This window comes from Acomys minous, assembly GCF_964271855.1.
Source record: "Acomys minous genome assembly, chromosome: 8".
In the NCBI taxonomy this organism is placed as follows: Eukaryota; Metazoa; Chordata; class Mammalia; order Rodentia; family Muridae; genus Acomys; species Acomys minous.
In genome coordinates, this window is record NC_140489.1 from 1,670,727 (window position 1) to 1,690,100 (window position 19,374).

General features: G+C 46.6%; 1 protein-coding gene across 4 annotated transcripts in view; it reads left to right on the top strand.

Moving 5' to 3' along the window:
- Positions 1 to 19,374, top strand: part of DNAH11 (dynein axonemal heavy chain 11) — a 296,286-nt gene that overhangs the window by 48,737 nt on the left and 228,175 nt on the right. For 3 of the 4 annotated variants that reach the window (XM_084791554.1, XM_084791557.1, XM_084791556.1), the window contains 11 exons: positions 2,043 to 2,375; positions 2,557 to 2,808; positions 2,893 to 3,062; positions 3,791 to 4,013; positions 8,830 to 8,946; positions 9,048 to 9,134; positions 14,138 to 14,296; positions 15,182 to 15,265; positions 17,098 to 17,256; positions 18,297 to 18,419; positions 19,172 to 19,294. In XM_084791554.1, the coding sequence (XP_084647680.1) occupies positions 2,043 to 2,375; positions 2,557 to 2,808; positions 2,893 to 3,062; positions 3,791 to 4,013; positions 8,830 to 8,946; positions 9,048 to 9,134; positions 14,138 to 14,296; positions 15,182 to 15,265; positions 17,098 to 17,256; positions 18,297 to 18,419; positions 19,172 to 19,294 (1,830 nt within the window). The remainder of the gene's footprint in view (positions 1 to 2,042; positions 2,376 to 2,556; positions 2,809 to 2,892; positions 3,063 to 3,790; positions 4,014 to 8,829; positions 8,947 to 9,047; positions 9,135 to 14,137; positions 14,297 to 15,181; positions 15,266 to 17,097; positions 17,257 to 18,296; positions 18,420 to 19,171; positions 19,295 to 19,374) is intronic. The other variant, XM_084791555.1, reaches the window with a different exon arrangement.

Here is a 19,374-nt window from a genome sequence, read left to right on the forward strand (position 1 = left end):
TGTGAATCTCAGGTACAATGGCCACACTGAAAAAGGACCCCTCTTTTTTTTTAAAAGGTCCCCTCTCTGTGCCAGCTGATCCCACTGGCTGCTATGTCATCCTACAACTTGGTTGTCTAGTGCCAGCCACCACGTTTTCATGGTCTCCTAAGGATGACAGCAGTAATTACTCTGCTTTTAAAAACAAACAAACAAACATTGGGGTTTCTCAGGGCTGGAGAGATGGCTCGATGATTTAAGAGTATTCCTTGCTCTTTCAGAGGACCTGGGTTCAATTCCCAGCATCACATGGCAGCTCGTGACCATCTATAACTTCAGTTTCCAGGGGATCTGGCGCCCTCTTCTGACCTTTGTGGACACTGCATGCATGTAGTGCACATACATACATGAAGGCAATAACACCCATACACGAAATAGTTCTCTCTCCATACGTGTGTGTGTGTGTGTGTGTAACATATGTATGTCTATATATGTATTTGGGTTTTTAAAGTTGCCAGTAAGCAGTCTTCTAGGGTAACCAATTGAAGAAAAACAGAAAGGGAGAAGCATGGACTAAAAGCAAGCAAGGAGAGAGAAGATACTGTATCATGGAGCTGATGCTCTGGGGAGGGGGCGAGGGAGTGAGGAGAAGGTGAGAAAAATAAGGCAGCCATGTAAAACAGCAGGGCTTATGGGCTGGGGACAGAGTTGGGGACACGGGAGGTAAGCTTTAAATCGAGACATTAGGGGCCTTTTTCACTATGAGAAGAAGTCCTGCAGAAGACTGAGGGGGCTAAATAGCAAAACAGCCTAAGATCTGAGGTGCAGCAGCCTGACCCACCTGAGGATCATCGTGGAATTCAGGGTCACTGACGGGAAACATATGTGGGGAATGGTACCAGGGGCCGGAGTTCAGACAGGGGAGACTTGCTAAAGGGAGTCGGGGAAAGCAAGGTCTCCCCTCTGAGCAGATGGACATGTGAGGTTCACCTGATACAGGGAGACCATATTAGAACAGGTTTCGAAGGGAAGAAACAGGATTTGGACTGGGGAGCATTAGTCGAAGACGGCTATCAGAGAGTCTGACACAGGTGACGTTGGAAGTGTCTTGTGCTTGAGGCACAAGTCCAGGAGGCTGGCGCGTACCTGGTAGACAGGAATGAGTAGTAATTGGTGGCAGATGGGAAGATGCCCCAGGTCCTCCGTGAGGTTAGGGAAAGAGGAGGCTTCCTCCTGAAAGGAGACACTGATGCCCTGAAAGGAAGAGAGTGGGAGGCTTGCCTCTCTTTCACTCCTCTCTTCAGACCTGTACATGAAGGCAAGAGCTGAGCGTGAGCTGGGCAAAGTAGGAGCCTTTGGTGACCTTGGCAAAGAGAATGGATAGGCTGGGCTAACACCAGAGAGCTCTGGAAGGGACCTGAGTCCTGCTCTCTCTAAATGTGTAAACGTCCATCTCTCCGGAACGTCTTAGAAGTGGGGCAGTGTTTCTGGCATGACTGAAATGTCAAGAAAGCCTGGCCTCAGTGATGGGAGAGAGCTTGATTTCCAGTCGTACACAGCTTCTGGCTTCTGCCAGTGTGACCATGACTGTGTCACAGGCCTTTGTTTCCCATGTCTTCCATGGAAGACGGAACAAGATGGTCTTGAGGATCCTCCTGCCTTGCCTTGTGTCTGTGGCTTTCCTTTCTAGTGACTGTGAAAGAAAAGAGCAAGGTCCTCCGAAGGACAGAAGATCTCTATTTGCACAGGGTCCTGAATAGCAAGATTGCAGAGCCCCGGGCCTAATATTTCCAGAATTTTTTGAGAACTGGCATATTTCTTGCCTGTATTTGAAGGTGGTAATTTTATATTGGTTTTTCTTTTAAAGGATACTTTTTGAATATATGTGTCATGTGAGCTTAACGTTATACTATTATAAAACCCTGCAGCAGTATTTGGCTTCTACTTCCTCGTTCTGTAGCCTTAGGTATGAAAGTTTCAGTGTCGTGGGCAAACATGCATGGCAGTCTTCTCTTTATGTTGGTTATTGTTAATTCCAAAACCTTTTAACGCTTCAATCCCAGGAGAACCGGAAGCTGTTGGGAGCTGATTCTTCCCTGGATTCCTGGAAAATTTATGTGGAATTCATTGACGACATCGTGGTAGAAGGCTTTTTTCAGGCCATCTTGCATGACCTGGACTTCTTCCTGATGAACACAGAGAGACAACTAAAACCAGCGCCGTTTTTCCAAGCACAAATGATCTTAATGCCCCCAGAGATTGTGTTCAAACCCCCTTTAGAAAGAGAGGCTGGGGATGGCTTTTACGATCTGGTGGAAGAAATGCTGTGTGGCAGCTTCCGAGTGTCTGCCCAGATGGAGCGCGTGGCCGCACACCTGGACATAGCAAACTACCAGGTAATCTCTCCTCAGGAGCCAAACGCGACAGTGAGGAGCCCCAGAAAGATGTCAGGGAAAGACACGGCCTTTCCCCCCCCCGCCCCTTTTGTTGTGGATTCTCCCTTGAGGAATTACCTTGAATAATGTTATGATAAAGAGTCCCTGGGTAAGAACACACATTTGGTTCTCTCTTATTTAGAGCGACATGGATAACATGTTGGGCCTGGCAGAGGTCCGGCAGGAGATAATGAATAGAGTTGCTGATGTCATCAACAAAGTCTTGGAGTTCAAAAGTTCCCTGGAGACCTACTCTTACCTCTGGGTAGACGACCGAGTCGAGATTCTAAGGAATTTCCTCCTGTACGGCCATGCTGTGCCGTCTGAGGAAATGGATGCTCATGCAAGCGAAGATGCCCTCCAACCACCGACTCTAGAGCAATTCAAAGAACAGGCAAGGCAGACCCATCAGCACTTAATTCTGTTAGCTGGCTTTCCATGGAATTGCTATGGGGTTATTTATTTTCTAATCCTACAGATCGACCTTTATGAGGCGTTGTACATTCAGATGAGCAAGTTTGATGACTTCCGGGTGTTTAACAGTTGGTTCAAGGTGGACATGAAACCTTTCAAGTTGAGTTTGCTCAACGTGATCAAGAAGTGGAGCTGGATGTTTCAGGAGCATCTGCTGAGAGTTGTCGTTGACAGGTGACCTCAGCCTTTGTGCCTAAAGTTTCTGACCAAAGTTGGTTGGTGGGCTGTGAGGATGGCTCCGCCAGTAAAGTTCTTATCGTAAAAGAACTTGTCATCCAAGTTCAATGTCCTGTGCCTACGTAAGTGGTGGGTGCAGTGGAATATGTTTGTGATCCTGGAGCTGGGACGGTAGAAACAGGAGAATCCCTAGGGCTTGCGAGCCAGCCAGCCTAATGCAGCATGCTCCAGGTTCCATGAGAGACCCTGACTCAAAATCAAAATCAGTTGCAGAGAGGCTGACGCTGGCCACTGGCTTCTGTATGTATACCCGCAACTGACTGGTTTACAGTTGGCAGAGTAATTCTAGGAGTATTTGTACTGCCTACTGTAGAATAGATTTAACAAAATAATGTTCCTGCCTAATGATCCATCTTGTCAAGCCTTGCGATGCTCATACATGAATGAACTTGAGACCCCTCTGTCTAGTGGAAGGTTGTGTGTACAGTATGGCTCCACTTAGGTAAAGTGTCATGAGCAACCCACGGAGACTGGTAAGCAGCTGCCGAAGGTGGGAGAACAGGTCTTGGCATGGTGGTGTGGAGGAGGAGGTGTTGGGGGGGGGGTGACATGAGTGGATGTACACATTCCGGTGATGGGACACTTGCCTGCTCTGTCTTCCGCTACGGCGAGGCAGGCCAGATGTTCCCACTGGCCCAGCTGATGTGCACACATGCTCATTACAGTCTGGCTGAGCTGCAAGGGTTCATCAAGCAGACAAACTCAGGGCTTCAGAGACAGCTGAGGGAGGGCGACCGCGATGGCCTAGCTGACGTCATGGGCCACCTTCTGGCTGTAAGGAGCCGACAGAGCGCTACCGACGAGCTCTTTGAGCCTCTGAAAGAAACCATCGCGCTGCTGGAACACTATGGCCAGAAGATGCCCGAGCATGTCTATGCCCAGCTGGAGGTGAGTGCCCATGAAATATACACAACTGCCACCACCCGAGTGATCCCTGAGACTGGGGACTCTTGGCACAGTGAACTAACTGCACATGCAAACAGTGCGAACAGGTAAAGAACCTGAAACGGGAAGAGATCATACGTGTATAAAGCCAACATGCACACACTGTGGCACTGTCCGCCCAGTCACCGGGCGGTTGACAGCCTCCTAGAGTTGCCACCATTTTCTTTTTTCATTTTTATTACTAATTCATTCATATTACATCTCAATAGTTATCCCATCCCTCGTATCCTCCCATTCCTCCCTCCCTCCCGCTTTCTCTCTACTCCCCTCCCCTATGACTGTGACTGAGGTGGACCTCCTCCCCCTGTATATGCTCATAGGGTATCAAGTCTCTTCTTGGTAGCCTGCTGTTCTTCCTCTGAGTGCCACCAGGTCTCCCCATCAAGGGGATGTGGTCAAATATGGGGCACCCGAGTTCATGTGAAAGTCAGTCCCCACTCTGCACTCAACTGTGGAGAATGTCATGTCCATTGGCTAGATCTTCGTAAGGGTTCAAAGTTTACTGCATGTGTTGTCCTTGACTGGTGCTATAGTTTGAGCTGAACCCCTGGAGCCAAATTCGCCCATCATAATGTTCTTCTTGTAGGTTTCTAGGATCCTCTGGATCCTTCTATTTCCCCATTCTCCCTTGCTTCTCTTACCAAGAGTCCCAATTGGATGTCCTCCCCTTTGTCCCACTTTCCTGGTAAATGAAGAGCCACCATTTTCATGTGTGCAGACAGCCATACCCACACTCTTCTGCCTTCTGCATTGCCTGCGATCTGAGGAGTGGTCTAGCCTTGGCAGCATGCCACGAGCACGATGACGAGGCACAATTACAAAGTGGAGTCTGACCAGGGTGGGGAAACTTCTGGGTTTTCCAGTCACATTTCTGTTTCACACTGTCTGTGCTCCGGAAACATTTGTTGTTGGCGCGTATGAGCCAGTGTGTGAGCAAAGTCTGTGTCATCTTAGCTGAATCTGTGAGAAGATGACCTCACGTGTGAGCCTCTGCTACTGTGCACGCTGGAGTTCTGTAGATGGGAGAGTTGCGGGTGGGCTTGCAATGAGCGTGGTAAATGTCACCAGTGGATGCCGTGGCCAAAGCTCCCGTTGAGTTCTGTTCGGCTAGTACTCAGAGCGTACAACTCAAATTCAGATTTGTGTGTACACGTGACTGTGTACGCGTGCAGAGGCCAGAGGGGGAACATCACGTGTTCTGTTGCTTCGTTCTCTACCCAAGTCCCCCGAGATCTGGTGTTTCACTAAATCTGGAGCTAGAGGGAAAGCCAGCAACTTCCCATAATCCCCCTGCCTCTGCCCCCAGCAGCTGTGGCTGGGCTGACAGTACGCATGCCCCAGTCCCAGCTATCTAAACAGGTGCTAGAATCTGGACTTGGGTTCTTAGGCTCCCCCAGCAAACTCTCCCGCTCACCGTGTTATGCCTGCAGCTACAACAGCTGGTTCTCAGGACTGTGAAATCAGTGCTCATCTATCCGTCCTGGCAAACCAGGGAATAACTTGGAGTCCCATTTCCTTTTCAGCATGAAATTGACAGATAAGCTAGCATGAACATAGTGTTTTAAGCGTACTGTTAAGTGGGATCCAGTGTATTTCAGTGTTATGTAATCTCCCCTTCTGTCCAGTGCTGCAGCCAAGCTCCGTCCTTGCTGCTCCGCATGAAGCCAGCCAAGGTCTCCTCCTTAACCCATGGCGACCTTCTGTCTCTGTGGATTCATTTATTCTTGGTCAGACGATGTGTAACCTATTATATTTGACTCCACCCGGTGTAATGTTTTTGAAGTTTATTCACGTAGTAACATTATCAACATCTTTGTTCCTTTTCATGGCTGAATGATATTCCACTGTAAGCGTGCACCTCACTGTTCACTCGCCTAAACCACTCATGGGATAAGACTTGCCTCCGTTCTTTGCTAGTGTGGATTGTTCTGCATGTACTTAGGAGTGGACTCCCTGGGTCATATGTAACGTATGTGACTTTTTGAAGAATTTCCTGAATTGGTTTTCACGCTGGTGGTGCCATTTTATATCTCTCAACAATGTATTATCACAAGTGCTCTCTAACCATTAAAGACACAGAGACCTACTGTGTATGAATTACTCTATATTAAATGACACTATCTTAGATGGGGCAAGTGATAAACCGGGCAGGCAGCTGCAGGACAACACGGAGAGACCAAACAGGTACGGTAGCAGCTGCTACAGAGAGTTCTTATTTACTTAGGTTTCACATTTTTCCCGTTGGGGCGGGGGTGGGTGGTGGTGCTAGGGCGGGGGTGGAGGTCAGAGGACAACTTTCAGCATTCAGTTCTCTCCTGACAAGATGTGAGTCTTGATGACATGTAGCCTTACCGTACAAGCCATCTCACTGCCTCAGGAATTCTTCTTAAAAGAATAACCTGGGTATTCTTTGAGTCAGATCTTAGACCTTGCTGTGTACCTCACAGAGAATCCGAGTATGACACAATTAATCAGTGAGAGGGAATTATCCATTTCCTCCAGAATTTACAGTATTTACATTGACTCCCTCAAGGTTTGATTATATTGAAAATATTAGATTTTTGGTGTTTCAGAAGCAGATTACTGCCAGGCTAGTCAGGAGAAAAGATAAATTGGGTTGTAATTTGACTGAAAAAGTTGGGATATAATAAAGAATAGCTTTAACTGAATAACAAGTTCAAAGACTTTAATATATATATGTATATATATATAAACAAATACATATACATATATGGATATATATGTATGCCCTTGTGTTCCTGAGAGTCTCGGTGTCCCGCCAAGGTCACAAGCATTGGCTGCCAGTGAGGCAGATGTAGCAGTCTTTTAGTCTGTTCCTTCTCGGGCATTTCTGCTCTCCCCTAACCCGGCTAACAGTAGCAGCTGTTTAATCTACCTCACTGCTCCCCACGCCCTGTCTGCAGCCCTCCCTGAGCACAACTGAGTTCTAACCCACAGGCTGCACACACTTCAGCCCTCGCCCAGCACCTCACGATCCGTTACCTCCTCCTCAAGCTGGATCCTGTCCATTAAGCTTTTGAGATTATCTGGTCTTTTAGTTTTTAAGAAAATGTATTTGCATCAGGTAAAAGATTATTTAGAACCTACAAACACGTGGCAGGTCTGCTGTGTTCGGGGACGGGAAAGGGCCTCAGCTTTCTCTGCTACCCTCCCCGGCGTCCTGGCCGTGGCTTCTGATGGGAGCCTCAGTGGTACTGGGTTTGGGTTGTGCTGTGATTGCGCGGCACGGTCTCTCAAGCCCTGCATGGGCCTTGAACATGCTGTGCTGCCGAGACTCACCTTGAACTCCTTTCACCCCCACTTCCGGCCTCCACCTCCTGAGTCCTGGGATTATAGACAAGCAACACCATGCCGGAAAGAGAGCCCAGAGCCACAAGGTGCAGGATTTTGATGAGAGGTAGCAAAGTGTTTAAGAGCCCAAGTCGGCTGGTTCCTGAGTTGGGGGGGTGGTTTCCTGGCACACACTATATTTGCTTCCTAACTGTATTGATTCTCTGACTGGTTGGCTTGCCGGGGGTGTTAGGACCACATGAAGGGCTTCCTCACTCTCCTTCACAGACTCCATGGCCAAAGGATGTGTTTCACGTCCGAATCGCCCTCTCCACACAGGCCCTGCGGCTACTGAGCCCAGTGCCCCCTTCATGTCTGCAGTCACTAGACTGCTCATCAGATATTGCCTGAGGCTTACAGAGCGGTTCATAGAACCTTTGAGTCTTGTGTTTGGCTCAACAAGTAACATCTATGACAAGTTCACTGTCCTTGGACACAGATGCTTCTCCATGGTGACTACACTGCACGCTCTCTAAAAACAGTCAGTGCTTCCTCTCCTGTTTGTGCTGTACGCAGGGAAGGCAGAGTGGAGGTAGAACCTCAGCTGGTTGTTGCTGGTTTTGTTCAACGTCAAGTAGGAATTGACCTTCTCTTCCCGTTTGCCTCTTTAAGTTCCTTCAAAAATCCATCCTTGACAAAATGCTAACTCACCATCATGAGGCAGCTCAGAACCATGTAAACCTGGGCAAGAGGAAAGAGCAGAGTCACAATGTAGCTTTTCCCTAAGCAGAACCAAAGTTGCAAAGCAATCTTTTGTTTTTTGAAATTTTAAAAGTGCCTGACTTACGTTTCTGGATTAAAGAAACCAGTAAATTCATGGCCAGGGCACTTTGTATATGTGTGTGTGTGTGTGTGTGTGTGTGTGTGTGTGTGTGTGTGTGTGTGTGTACATGTGTGTGTGCATATAAGCACATGTTTTCACATGCATGTGGAAGTCACAGTTTGATGATAGGCATTTTCCTTAATCATTTATTTTTTGAGATGAGGTCTCTCACTGAATTTAAAGTTCCCAGGAATTCTCTGTCTCTGTGCCCTTCCCCCACCCCCAGGATTATAGGCCCACATTGTCCACCTAGATAAAGATCAGGACTCAGGGGTGGGCACAGCAAGCTCTTCCCTAACTGAGGCCCTCCTCAGCCCACACAGCTCTTTAATTTCATCCCCATCACAGCCAAGTGATTTTGAGGCCTTTTTGCCAATTCTAAGATGAAAGCAACTCTGGTGCCTGAATTGGAGGTGCTCTGGCTCTAACCCCTTTCATCACACACTATAACCCTGCTTTATTTGCACAACTTACTTTTCTAAAAGATGTCTTGAGTCAGAGTAAAGAAATGAGGATTATTTGCCCTCCTGCGGTTGAGTTGTTTCAGGAGTTAAAGTGATGTCCACTCCGCCTTTGTTTGCACAGGGACTGCCTGAAGGATGGGCAGCTACCAAGAAGATCGCAGCCGTGGTCAGACGCGAAGTCGCCCCGCTCCAAAACGTGGAGGTCACTCTTATAAGGAAGAAGAGCCTTCTGTTTGATGTGAGTAGGTTATTGGGTTTGTGTTTTTTCATTTTAAGGAAAGTTTGGCAGGGATAGTTAAAGCTGTATCTGACTGACTTTTGCTTTTGTTCCCTGAGCAGGAAAAGCAAGCAGAATTCAGAGAGGGATTCAGAAGCTGTGCGCCTTTTGCATTTGAGGCAGAGGACCCATACTCAGTGCTTGATAAGGTACTTTATTCTCACGTGTCTCATGTGTGCCACAGTGGCCGGATTAGCAAAGGGGTTTTCTTTTTCTGGCATTAGATCGTTTTTTAAATTGTGTCTCCGCCAAGCGTTACCATCATTAAAAACAATCATGCCAGTGAAAACAACACTGAGAATGTGTTGAGCCCTTACCATATGCCAAGACTGTTATCAAGCCAGCCTTGGAGGCACAGGCCGGAGCTCCTGGCTGCTTTTGAGACTGAGGCAGGACTGCACAATCGAAGCTTGCCTAGGCTGCGGACTGAGCTTCAGGCTGCTCTCGGTAAGTTAGTGGTGGTCTGTCTCCTAAGTGAGGACCGAGATATACAACACTGTAGAGACCTAGTTTCTGGTGGAGGTGTCGAGTTCAATTCCCTATAAACATATGAGCGTGCATGTGGGGGGACACGCATACGCACTCGCGCACACATATGGTATGAGAGAGATAAGAATTTTAAAAAACATTAATCTTAATTGCCACTGTAGCTCATAGGCCTGGTATAAATATTGCGGAGTCATCCGATGTTTGTTTCTCATGAGCTGCTTTATAAGAATCAACACAAATCCACGTGTGATCCATCGAGACTTGAAGGGATGTCTTAACATCTTTGTGTTAGAAAAACCCTTCAGGGTCTTAACCCAGCAGCTGAAATGGTGCCAAAGCTGCTGAGAGGGGGTGACAATGTCACCATCCGGTGCTGGTGTCCTTTTGGGCTCTTCCTTGTCCTGTATCTTCAAGTTTGGCATAGTATTTCCCCTTAGAGTGGTGTCCAGATCGACACAGCTCTTACCCCGTTTTCCAAATCTGGTTTTTCATGGAAACTTGTTTGCTTTTAGCTCTGTTCCTAAACACCGCTCTGTAGTCTTCCCTCCCATTTGGCTGAAGAAAGTGAGTTTGTATTCACCGAAAAGGAGTAAGTTAGCATATGTTAATAAAGCATTGTAAGAGACTATATCTAAACTCCAGGTGGTCTGAACAGATTGCGGATGGGAAAATGTTTGTTGTCTGCAAACACTTATGACAGATAGGGATTGAATCTCGCTACTTCCTCACATACTGTAGCAGCTTATAGTTGCGTATTTAAAAGCGAGAGGCGCTCATCCTGTGCCTTCCAGGATATGTGCAGATACTTCAAATAGGATGGAGCTCGGTTGCCTTTTGCTGCCATTCTCTGCATGTGTTCGTTCAGCCTGTAAATCTAATACTGTGAGAATCTTGTTCTGACGTTGGGGTATTCAACTCCAGGCATCTTACCCCACAAACGGAAGCCACTGGCCTTCTAGGGACGAGGGGGTGATGGGCTGTGATGGGTTCTTCCATTTGTTCACTTGTTCCTTCCTTCATTTCTCTCTTTCTGCAGTAAGATTCCATGGTAAAGTCCTGGGTTTTGTTCAGAGCTAAAGATGTGGTGCCTAACATAGGGGAATACTCAAGACAAAAGGCTGTTGGCTTTGAGGATCGTGGCAGGTTGTGAAGAGTCCCCCTGTGTAAAAGATGCAGGATGCATCACAGATGTACAATTGTGAATTTGGTGCTGTCTCTTACCAGCAGGATAGAGCATCTGAGAGGAGGTTGAAAGTAGAGGCAGATGCTGAGTCTCTAGGGACTCACGAACATACCGGGAGCCTGCAGCTTTGAGATGACATGTTTGCCACAAGAAGACGCTTGTATCAGAACAGATCACAGGCTCACTGAGGAAGGTCTAGAAAAGTGTATCCAAAGTCTACAACCTGCCCGGGGAGCCTCTGAAGTTCCTGTTGGTCCTTGCTAAGCCTTAGAATAAGGTTAAGGAAGAGGAAAGGGGTCCTCTGGGAATCTATAAATATGAACCTGCTGTCATAAGCACCTGTGGTTCCTTCAGGGATTAAGGAACTTCCAAGGCCAGGAAACAGAAGTGGCCATACATAGCTCCTTTTAGAACCCAGTAAACGCAACCTCAGATCTCTGGAAAACAGGATCCCAGTCTTGATCTAGTTTCTTCATGGAAGCAACAGACTAAGCAAGTGAATTACCAGTTAGCTGTTAAACAGTACATAACTGTTGTACCCGGCAGTCGCCATAAGCCCCAGATGCAGAGCCATGTGAAGATCTGCAGATACGAGAGAAAAAGATGAGCATACTGGGGAAAAAGTGAGCAGCGCTCAGCTTTGAGTCTGTCAAAAATGATCTGTTGAATTTGGACAAGTACTAGTTAACTTAAGGAAACAGAGGTTACAGTTGCCTGAGACACAAGGAAACAGAGGTTACAGTTGCCTAAGACAACTTAGCAGCTAGGACCAGGAACTAGTTACACCTGGGAAAAAGGCATAAAGTGCACAATACATTGGAAGAAATGACCCAGAATGCAACACATAAATGTAAGAAACTGAGGAATAAAGGGAAAGACACAGGGGAAGAAATCCTAACATGCCTAACTCCCGCGCCGTAGGGAACGGACTAAACAGAAGGACAGATGGGCAGAGGCATCTCTAGAGCTGGCTGGACGTGACTCTGGAGCCTTGAGAAGCTGAGTCCACTTCATTCGGGTTTGGGAAAGTCTGTCTCGATTCATCACAGAGAGCCGCAGCATACCAAAGGCGACCAGATAAAACCAGACAGGACTACAGGTGCTAGAAGTGACAGGCAGGCGAGACTGGTCCCTAAGCAACAAGGCAAACATCTCCTAGATCCCGAGTAAGACTGTGCTGTTCCAGTAGGAGTGAAATCCAGGCACACTAGATTTTACAACAGTGGAATGAACTCACTGCCCACAGACGACAAAGTAGCTCCTCCTGCCTTTGCCTGCAGGAAAGGGGACAGCAAAGTCAGGTGTCATTCCCACGACAGACCTTGGACCACTGGAACACCAGCGATCTGGGAAGGGTAGTACAGAAAACAAAACAAAACAAACAAAACGAGAACTTGTGGGCATAGACCAAATGGACACAGAATTTGAAAGCCTCAGCACAGAACACGTGCTTTTCCGTAAAAACAGGATTTATCAAGATTTCCCGCTCCTAGAAATATAAATTCTGTATAGCAGGTTTTCCCCTCATCTCTGTGACAAAACACCTGACAAAACTACCTTAAGGAAGGCTTCCTTTTGACTCACAGCCTGAGGGTTCATTGGGACAGGGGTTGGGGGAGAAGGGGGAGGGGAGGGAGGGGAGGGGGGAGGGGAAGTGGGGTAAGGGGGAGTTGGGGGTAAGGGGGTGGGAAGTCACAGTGACAGGAGTATGGGGCAGCTGGTCACATGGCATCTGCTGTCAGCAAACACAGAAGTGCCCTTGCTGCTGACCCAGCTCAACTCTGTTTTTCCAGCTCATGCAAGGGCGCCACCCATGGTCAGGGTAGGTCTTTTCACCTCAGCCCAATCTAGCATCTCAAGGTCTGTCTTCGAGGTGATTATAGAGCTTATCCAGTTGCCAATGGTAACCAACCCTTCAGTAACATAAGTATTATAATTAATCAGTAGGAACAGAAATTAAAAAAAAAAAAAAACAAGTAGGGATTAGGACCTAGCGTGACAGCTGTGTGTAATTCCTTTTCGTGGCATTAGGTAGGTCTTAAAGATAACCTAGAGACATTTACAGCACATGGGAGGATGCGTATGTCATGTGCAAGCACCATGCTTTTTTATTAGGGGACTAAGTGTATTTGTGTGATTTGGGTACCTAGGGCAGTGTCTGAGAACCAACCTCCTGAAGACATGGAGGCACTACAGTATTGTACAACTGGCTAAAGAGTACACTAAAGTGTTCTCACTACGCCAAACACAGAGTGAAAACATAGGCTGGGGAGATGCTTGTTTTAAAACATGTCCATGATAAACATAAGTATTTGCTTGTCAAAAGGTTACAATCGATGGAACATGACAGGATCAAAAGTTGATTTTTAATGTTAAAAAGCAAAAGGAAGAAAACTAAAGAAATTCTGTTTTTGGACCTTGGGAAGAGGGTGGAAGGAAATGTGGAACAGGAAACAAGTTTGGCTTCGCTTTGCAAAGCTTAGTCACTTCCTGTCACGTTGCGACCTGAACCCAGGAAAGCTGCTTATAGGAGTGAGCACTGCAGAAACAGCAGCAGGGTACACAAAGTGACTGACTGTGGGTGGCTGCACTTCGTTTCAGCCCTCTGTGCACCCCAGTCTTCACTGTGTGAGCACATTGCCCTGTTAATAGAGAGGAAAATCAAGAGTTGCTCTTCAAAAACATGGAAAACAAACCAGTTTGCACTGGGTGTAAAACACTAGCTTTCTACGTGTCAGGATAGTAGGTGAACCTTGGCAAAGGCGACCATGGGGTGAAATTCAAACATAGGTGTGTGTGTGTGTGTGTGTGTGTGTGTGTGTGTGTGTGTGTGTGTGTGTGTGTGTGTGTCTGTGTGTATATGTGTGTGTATGTGTTTGTGTGTGTGTGGTGTGTGTCTTTGTGTGTCTGGTGTATCTGTGTGTGTGTATGTGTTTGTGTGCGTGTACTCTGGATGTTCTTGGGCATGTGACATCTTGAGTGTGTCTTCTATTGATCATCTGCAGGATCATTTTGAAGTTGGAGGAGTTTGTTTCCTTCTGTCCTTCCTTCCTATCTTCCTATCTTCACAGTGTCTTACTCTGGCATCTGAGCTGGCCTTGAACTCTCAGTGATCCTACATGCTGGGATCATATATGTGAGACACAACTTAAAGCTAATGTGGCTTTGGTTTTTGTTTTTCTTTTCCTTTTCTCCTCCTCCTCCTCCTCCTCCTCTTCTTCCTCCTCCTTCTTCTTTGTTACTGTTTTCTTAAACTAAGTAATCGTTAAAAAGCTAATTTCTGACATGGAACTTCTCTTGTCCTTAAGCAAAGTTCCAACTACACAGTGAAACCAAGAAGTCAGAAGCACTCTACAGTTTACCAGTAGTTACACTGCAGAGTTTTTACTTAAAGTTTCCTTTGGGAATCACAGTTTGACTGCTGCAGTAGCAGAACCAGGGATGGTGTGGCTTCAGTGTGCAGGTGTGTTTTTTCCTCAGGCGAATCAGGAGCTCCAGGCTCTGGAGGAAGAGATGAGGCAGATGCAAGACTGTGCACGGCTCTTTGAGGTGGCTCTTCCAGACTACAAAGAGATGAAGCAGTGCCGCAGAGAAATCCAACTGCTCAAGGGACTCTGGGATGTCATCGTTTATGTTAGAGTAAGATGAGTAAACATGCAACTTCAGTAAGATGAGTAAACATGCAACTTCAGTAAGATGAGTAAACATGCAACTTCAATGTCTATCAGCCTGTCTGGGTTTCATAATGGCTTAACGGATGCACACATTAGATTTCACTCCCAGTTCCTGTGCCCAGGCCCATCGCTCTCTGTTAACGAAGCAGAGTGCTTCACTATCCGTTGCTTTAGGGCAAAACCTTGTGTAATGAGCTGACTGCCTCGGATCCTTTGGGGGTATTACATAGAATATGAATAAAAATTAATATGTAAATATCTGTTAAATATACAATTGCTGTGCATACAAACTCACATTGACACCCTGTTTGTATTTTCTATATGCATATATAAAATGACACTTACTATTACTAAAAGGTTACATATATTAAAAAGCTCTAGGAAAATATACATCTTGCATAAATTCCTTAAGTCAGTTGAAAGCCATGTAGAAGTACATTAGCAAAATGCAAAATATAAAAGCATAAAATATGATCAAAACTGGTTAATGAGATTTTTGTTATAATGAAGACTTTTGGTGACAGCCTATTTTATATTGCATGTAGAATTTAGAAGCCTATTACTTAATAATATGCTTATCCGTTTATTCAAACTATGCAAGATGAAATGGTGGTGACTATGTGGAATTTATTATTGCCACTAGAAATTAATATATCATGGCATTTTAGCCTTAAGCTTGACATGTTTCGACAGTTCTTTTGTTTTAGTGATGAAGGAGTTTTGACAAGTGCAGTTAATGTTTAAAAAACATTGGTAGAGAGAGTCCTTGCATCTCACCAGTTTGTGTATTTTGCTGTGGAGACTCGCTTTCGCCAAATGTTGACACTTTTATCTCCTTGTGTGTTTTCAGAGAAGCATTGATAATTGGACTAAAACCCAGTGGAGACAGATTAACGTGGAACAGATGGGTGCAGAGCTCAGAAGGTTTGCCAAGGCGAGTCTCAGAACTGCCGGGCAGAGCCATTTGTCTTTCTCGGCACCACCTCCTCCCTCTTCTCCTGCCTAGTATCTGGTGTATTGGGCTGTGTTTCCTTACTTGCTCCAAACGGGATGAGGCAGGATAGCATTTCCCCCACTCTCAGCCACTTGTACCTCTCATCAAGTGCACCCTTCTGTGAATGAATTGATAAAGCACATTTGTGTATGCTGCTAAGGGCTGATGGGTATATGAGGGACAGGCCCGACCACCGGCTTGTTTGTTTTCACCATCTGGAGTTGAGAGGGAGGCTGTGGCCATCAGGTCCGAGAGCTGTGGTTTAAGAATTGAGCCTCTGGTTTCTTTCCTTAGCAACCGTTGGGTATTTTGTATCTGTCAAGGCACTTGTGGGTTCGGCTCTTTGGGTCGCAGATCTGGATTTACATGGATTATTATTTTTGTTATTGTTATTGGTTTGTCACTGGTGGCTATCCCAGCCAGAGGGTGCAGTGCTCGTAGCACTTTGCTTACTTGAACTTAATGCCCTGCCAAGTCCTCACAGCTGCACGTGGCATGAAGAGAAGCAGAAAGTCTTTGGAGAAGATCAAAGGCTACAACAGGGAAAGGCAGTTAAAAATGTCAGGCCTGACAGGCAGGTGTGGGAAGGTAGACTCGCCTACTTCAGAGGCTCCTAAGGGAAGCCTGGGCAAAATGAAGGAAGAAAGAGAGTGGGAGGAGGTGAAGGAGAGAAGGATGGAGGGAGGGAGGGAGGGAGGGAGGGAGGGAAAGAGGGAGGGAGGGAGGGAGGGAGGGAGGGAGGGAGAGGTAGGCTCTTTGCTTTCTTCCTACTTCACAATATCCTCGTCCCTGGTTGAGTTCTGTGCTCAGCTTGTACCTCTGCCCATGTGTCCCAGTCTCAGACCCCCTAATGCTAATGGGTCTACTATGCTGTAGCTAATTCTGTGTTCATCCCTCCCCCACTTTTTCCCCTCTGCCATTGCTGATTGCACATGGCAGTGATGACCCTACCTCAACCGCAGGCCTTTATACTTAATGCAGTCGGCACTGTGTTTTACCCGGTTTTGTTGTGGGGCTTTATCCTTGCTCCTTGGGCAAGGATGAAAGTTGAGTGGAGGCTTTGTTTAAACCGTCCTCAGAACATGCGTTAGTTAGCGTCCATGAAAAAGTCACAAACAGGCAGCATTTCCAGGACCCATCCAGATGAACTAGATATTTCGGGGCAGTGTCACTAATCTGATTTCACTTGTGTTTCTGGAAGAATGAAGGTCCATGCGTGCATGCGCCTTTCTTAACTCAGTCTTCTATGGACTATCCAGTTAGCTCCTGGGTTTAAGAAACTCCAGTACCTGGGTGGCTTGCTGGTAGTGGATTCCTGATTTGGAGAGAGTGGGTGCCTTTGCCCTTCTCTAGGTCAGCCTGTAGTCTAGAATAGCAGTTTCCAACCTTCCTGACGCCGTGGCCCTTTAATACAGTTCCTCATGTTGTGGTGGCCCCCAACCATAATATCCTTTCACTGCCACTTCATAACTGTAATTTTGCTAGTATTATGAGCCATAATGTAAATATCTATGAAAGGGTCATTCAGCAACAAAGGTGTTGCCACCCTCAGGCTGAGAAGCACTTGTCTAGAGGATCCAGTACTTTCTCTTTCTTGTGTTTATTTTTTCTAAAACAGGAACTCTGTGTAGCCCAGGCTTCTTATGTAGCCTCACTGACTTTCTTAATCCATGGGTGGAGCAAGGTCTCTGTATTCTCCCAAAGGAAAGAAGTCACACGTGTGATACATTGTTATCTATAGGGATCTGGCCCTTTTCCTTACATGTCTCTAGGAGATCTGGTCACTGGACAAGGCTGTTCGTGCCTGGGATGCTTATTCAGGCCTGGAGGGCACTGTGAAGGACATGACAACCTCGCTGAGAGCCATCGCAGAGTTGCAGAGCCCTGCTCTCAGGGACAGGCATTGGCAGCAGCTGACGAAGGCCACTGGGGTGCGTATTGGGGTCACCTTACTGCGTGGTACCTACCTCAAAGTGTCACTCCAAGCTTGCCTCATCTGACATCCAGTGGAATATGTGGGAAAGCCTCTCATCACACACAAGACAGACAGGCTCCTTGAAGACTAGTGGCTAAGCGCGCACTGAGCCCACTGCTCACGCCTTTTATATCCTACTGGCTGTGTGACCTCAAGAGAGTCACTTCACTTCTCTAGTTTGGGTTTAATTTTACTTTTATCATGAGAAGGATTCTGTCTGTTTTTTTTTTTTTTAAATGCCTTATAAGGGGTGAGCGGCAAGAAATATGACAACATTTTACAGAAAGCCAACAGTGGCTAATGATTTATGTGCGATGGAAAGGGCCAGAAGGTTTAGACCTAGGCAGTGGCCTTTGTCACACTCTGTGTGGGTGGTGAGTGGTCCTGAGGGCTGTTTTCAGGGTGGCGAACGCTGGAGAAGGTGACAACCTCCTGAGAGCAGATGGTGTCCTCACAGGACTGCAAAGTGCGGTGGCTTTTCCGTAGCCATCTAGCCAGACCCCTTATCATCTGTAAAGGATGTGAGTTGACTTTGGGATGTAGGAAGAAACAAGTGCTTATTAGCCAAATCCTCAGTGCAGAGATGCAGGAAGCAAGGGATAGTACAGAGATGAGTGTAAACTCTTTTCACATGATAAACCCGAATAATGGGCATGAGGAGGGATAATTTTTTTTTTTTTTGCCAAGCCACTAAGATTAAATTAGTGGTGAAAGTAGGTCATATCACGAGTGACTGGAAATTATGTTCTGTGAGCAGGGTATTTTGGGAAGAAAAGACAAATGGGCTGCTGCCTGGTTCCTGGGGTTTCAACCAAATTATAATAAATGAATAGTGGGAGTCTTTTAACAGAAAAATAGGTTTGCGGGCGAAGGCGCTATGAAACAGGTTGACGATGGAAGGGATGTGAAACAGAAGAAAGCACTGAGCTTGGACCATGAGCTAAAAGGGATTGGGTCTCTTACCACACCCCTCAGGACCCTCTTCTTCCTCATCAGGTCAGATTTTCAATAAGCGACAGCACCACCCTGGCAGATTTGCTGGCATTGCAGCTGCACCGAGTAGAGGATGACGTGAGAGACATTGTGGACAAGGCCGTAAAGGAGATGGGCACAGAGAAGGTACCACCACCAGCAGTGGCCTCGTCTAGGGCGCTGGGCTTGTGCTTGAATAGAAGCCGTTTTGGAGGAAGAGTCTGCTGGCCTGGGAGTGTGGAGGCTTCCCTTCAAGTTTCCTCTCTGCTGCTGCTTAGGCAGGCAGGACACAGAGTCACTCAAAGGCACAGGGCATGCGACCGCAGGGGGTCTGGCCCTGTTGGAGGGAGCAGGGCTCACTCCATGTCTCTTCCTTTGCAGCAAGCACTGCTCTAAGTTGCCAGGCTTATATTAACTCAATTGGCCTTTTATAATATTGCTATTATTTCTGGTGTACAGGGTGGGAAACTGAGGTGTAGAAAGATAATTAGCTTGCCCAGGTTTGCTTAGGAGGCTGAGGTTCATCTTTAGGCTCCACCAGGCACCTAGCTCCTGCTGGCCGATGTATGAACACTATCTGCCCTCGGTGCAGCCTCGGAAGGCCCTTGTCACGCCTCTGCCTCTTCAGGGAGGGGTGTACTCAGATTGTGCGGCACTGGTCTGAGGCCTGGTCCTCTGCAGTGATGGCATTTGCTCCTCCAGCCTTGTCTCCATGAATCATCTAGAGAGAGAGAGAGGCCAGTCACATTTAATATCATTTGTTTCTTAAATTATTGAACATCAATTTTAACTTATAATTTATTTATAAATATTAACATTAATATTAAACTTTTTTTGGATTCTAGGCTATGGCTAAGATATTGGCCCTAGGTTTGATGTTAATGTGTTTTAATTACTAGGTTATTGCTGAAGTCAGGCACACCTGGGAGACCCTGCAGTTTTCTTATGAGGCTCACTATCGAACAGGCACCCCACTGCTGAAGTCTGATGAACAGCTTTTTGAGACTCTAGAGCACAGCCAGGTAAAATGGATGTTTATTATAGATTGTAATTTAATTAGCAGTCTTAGACTTTTTTTTTTCCCAAAATTCACACACAAAGT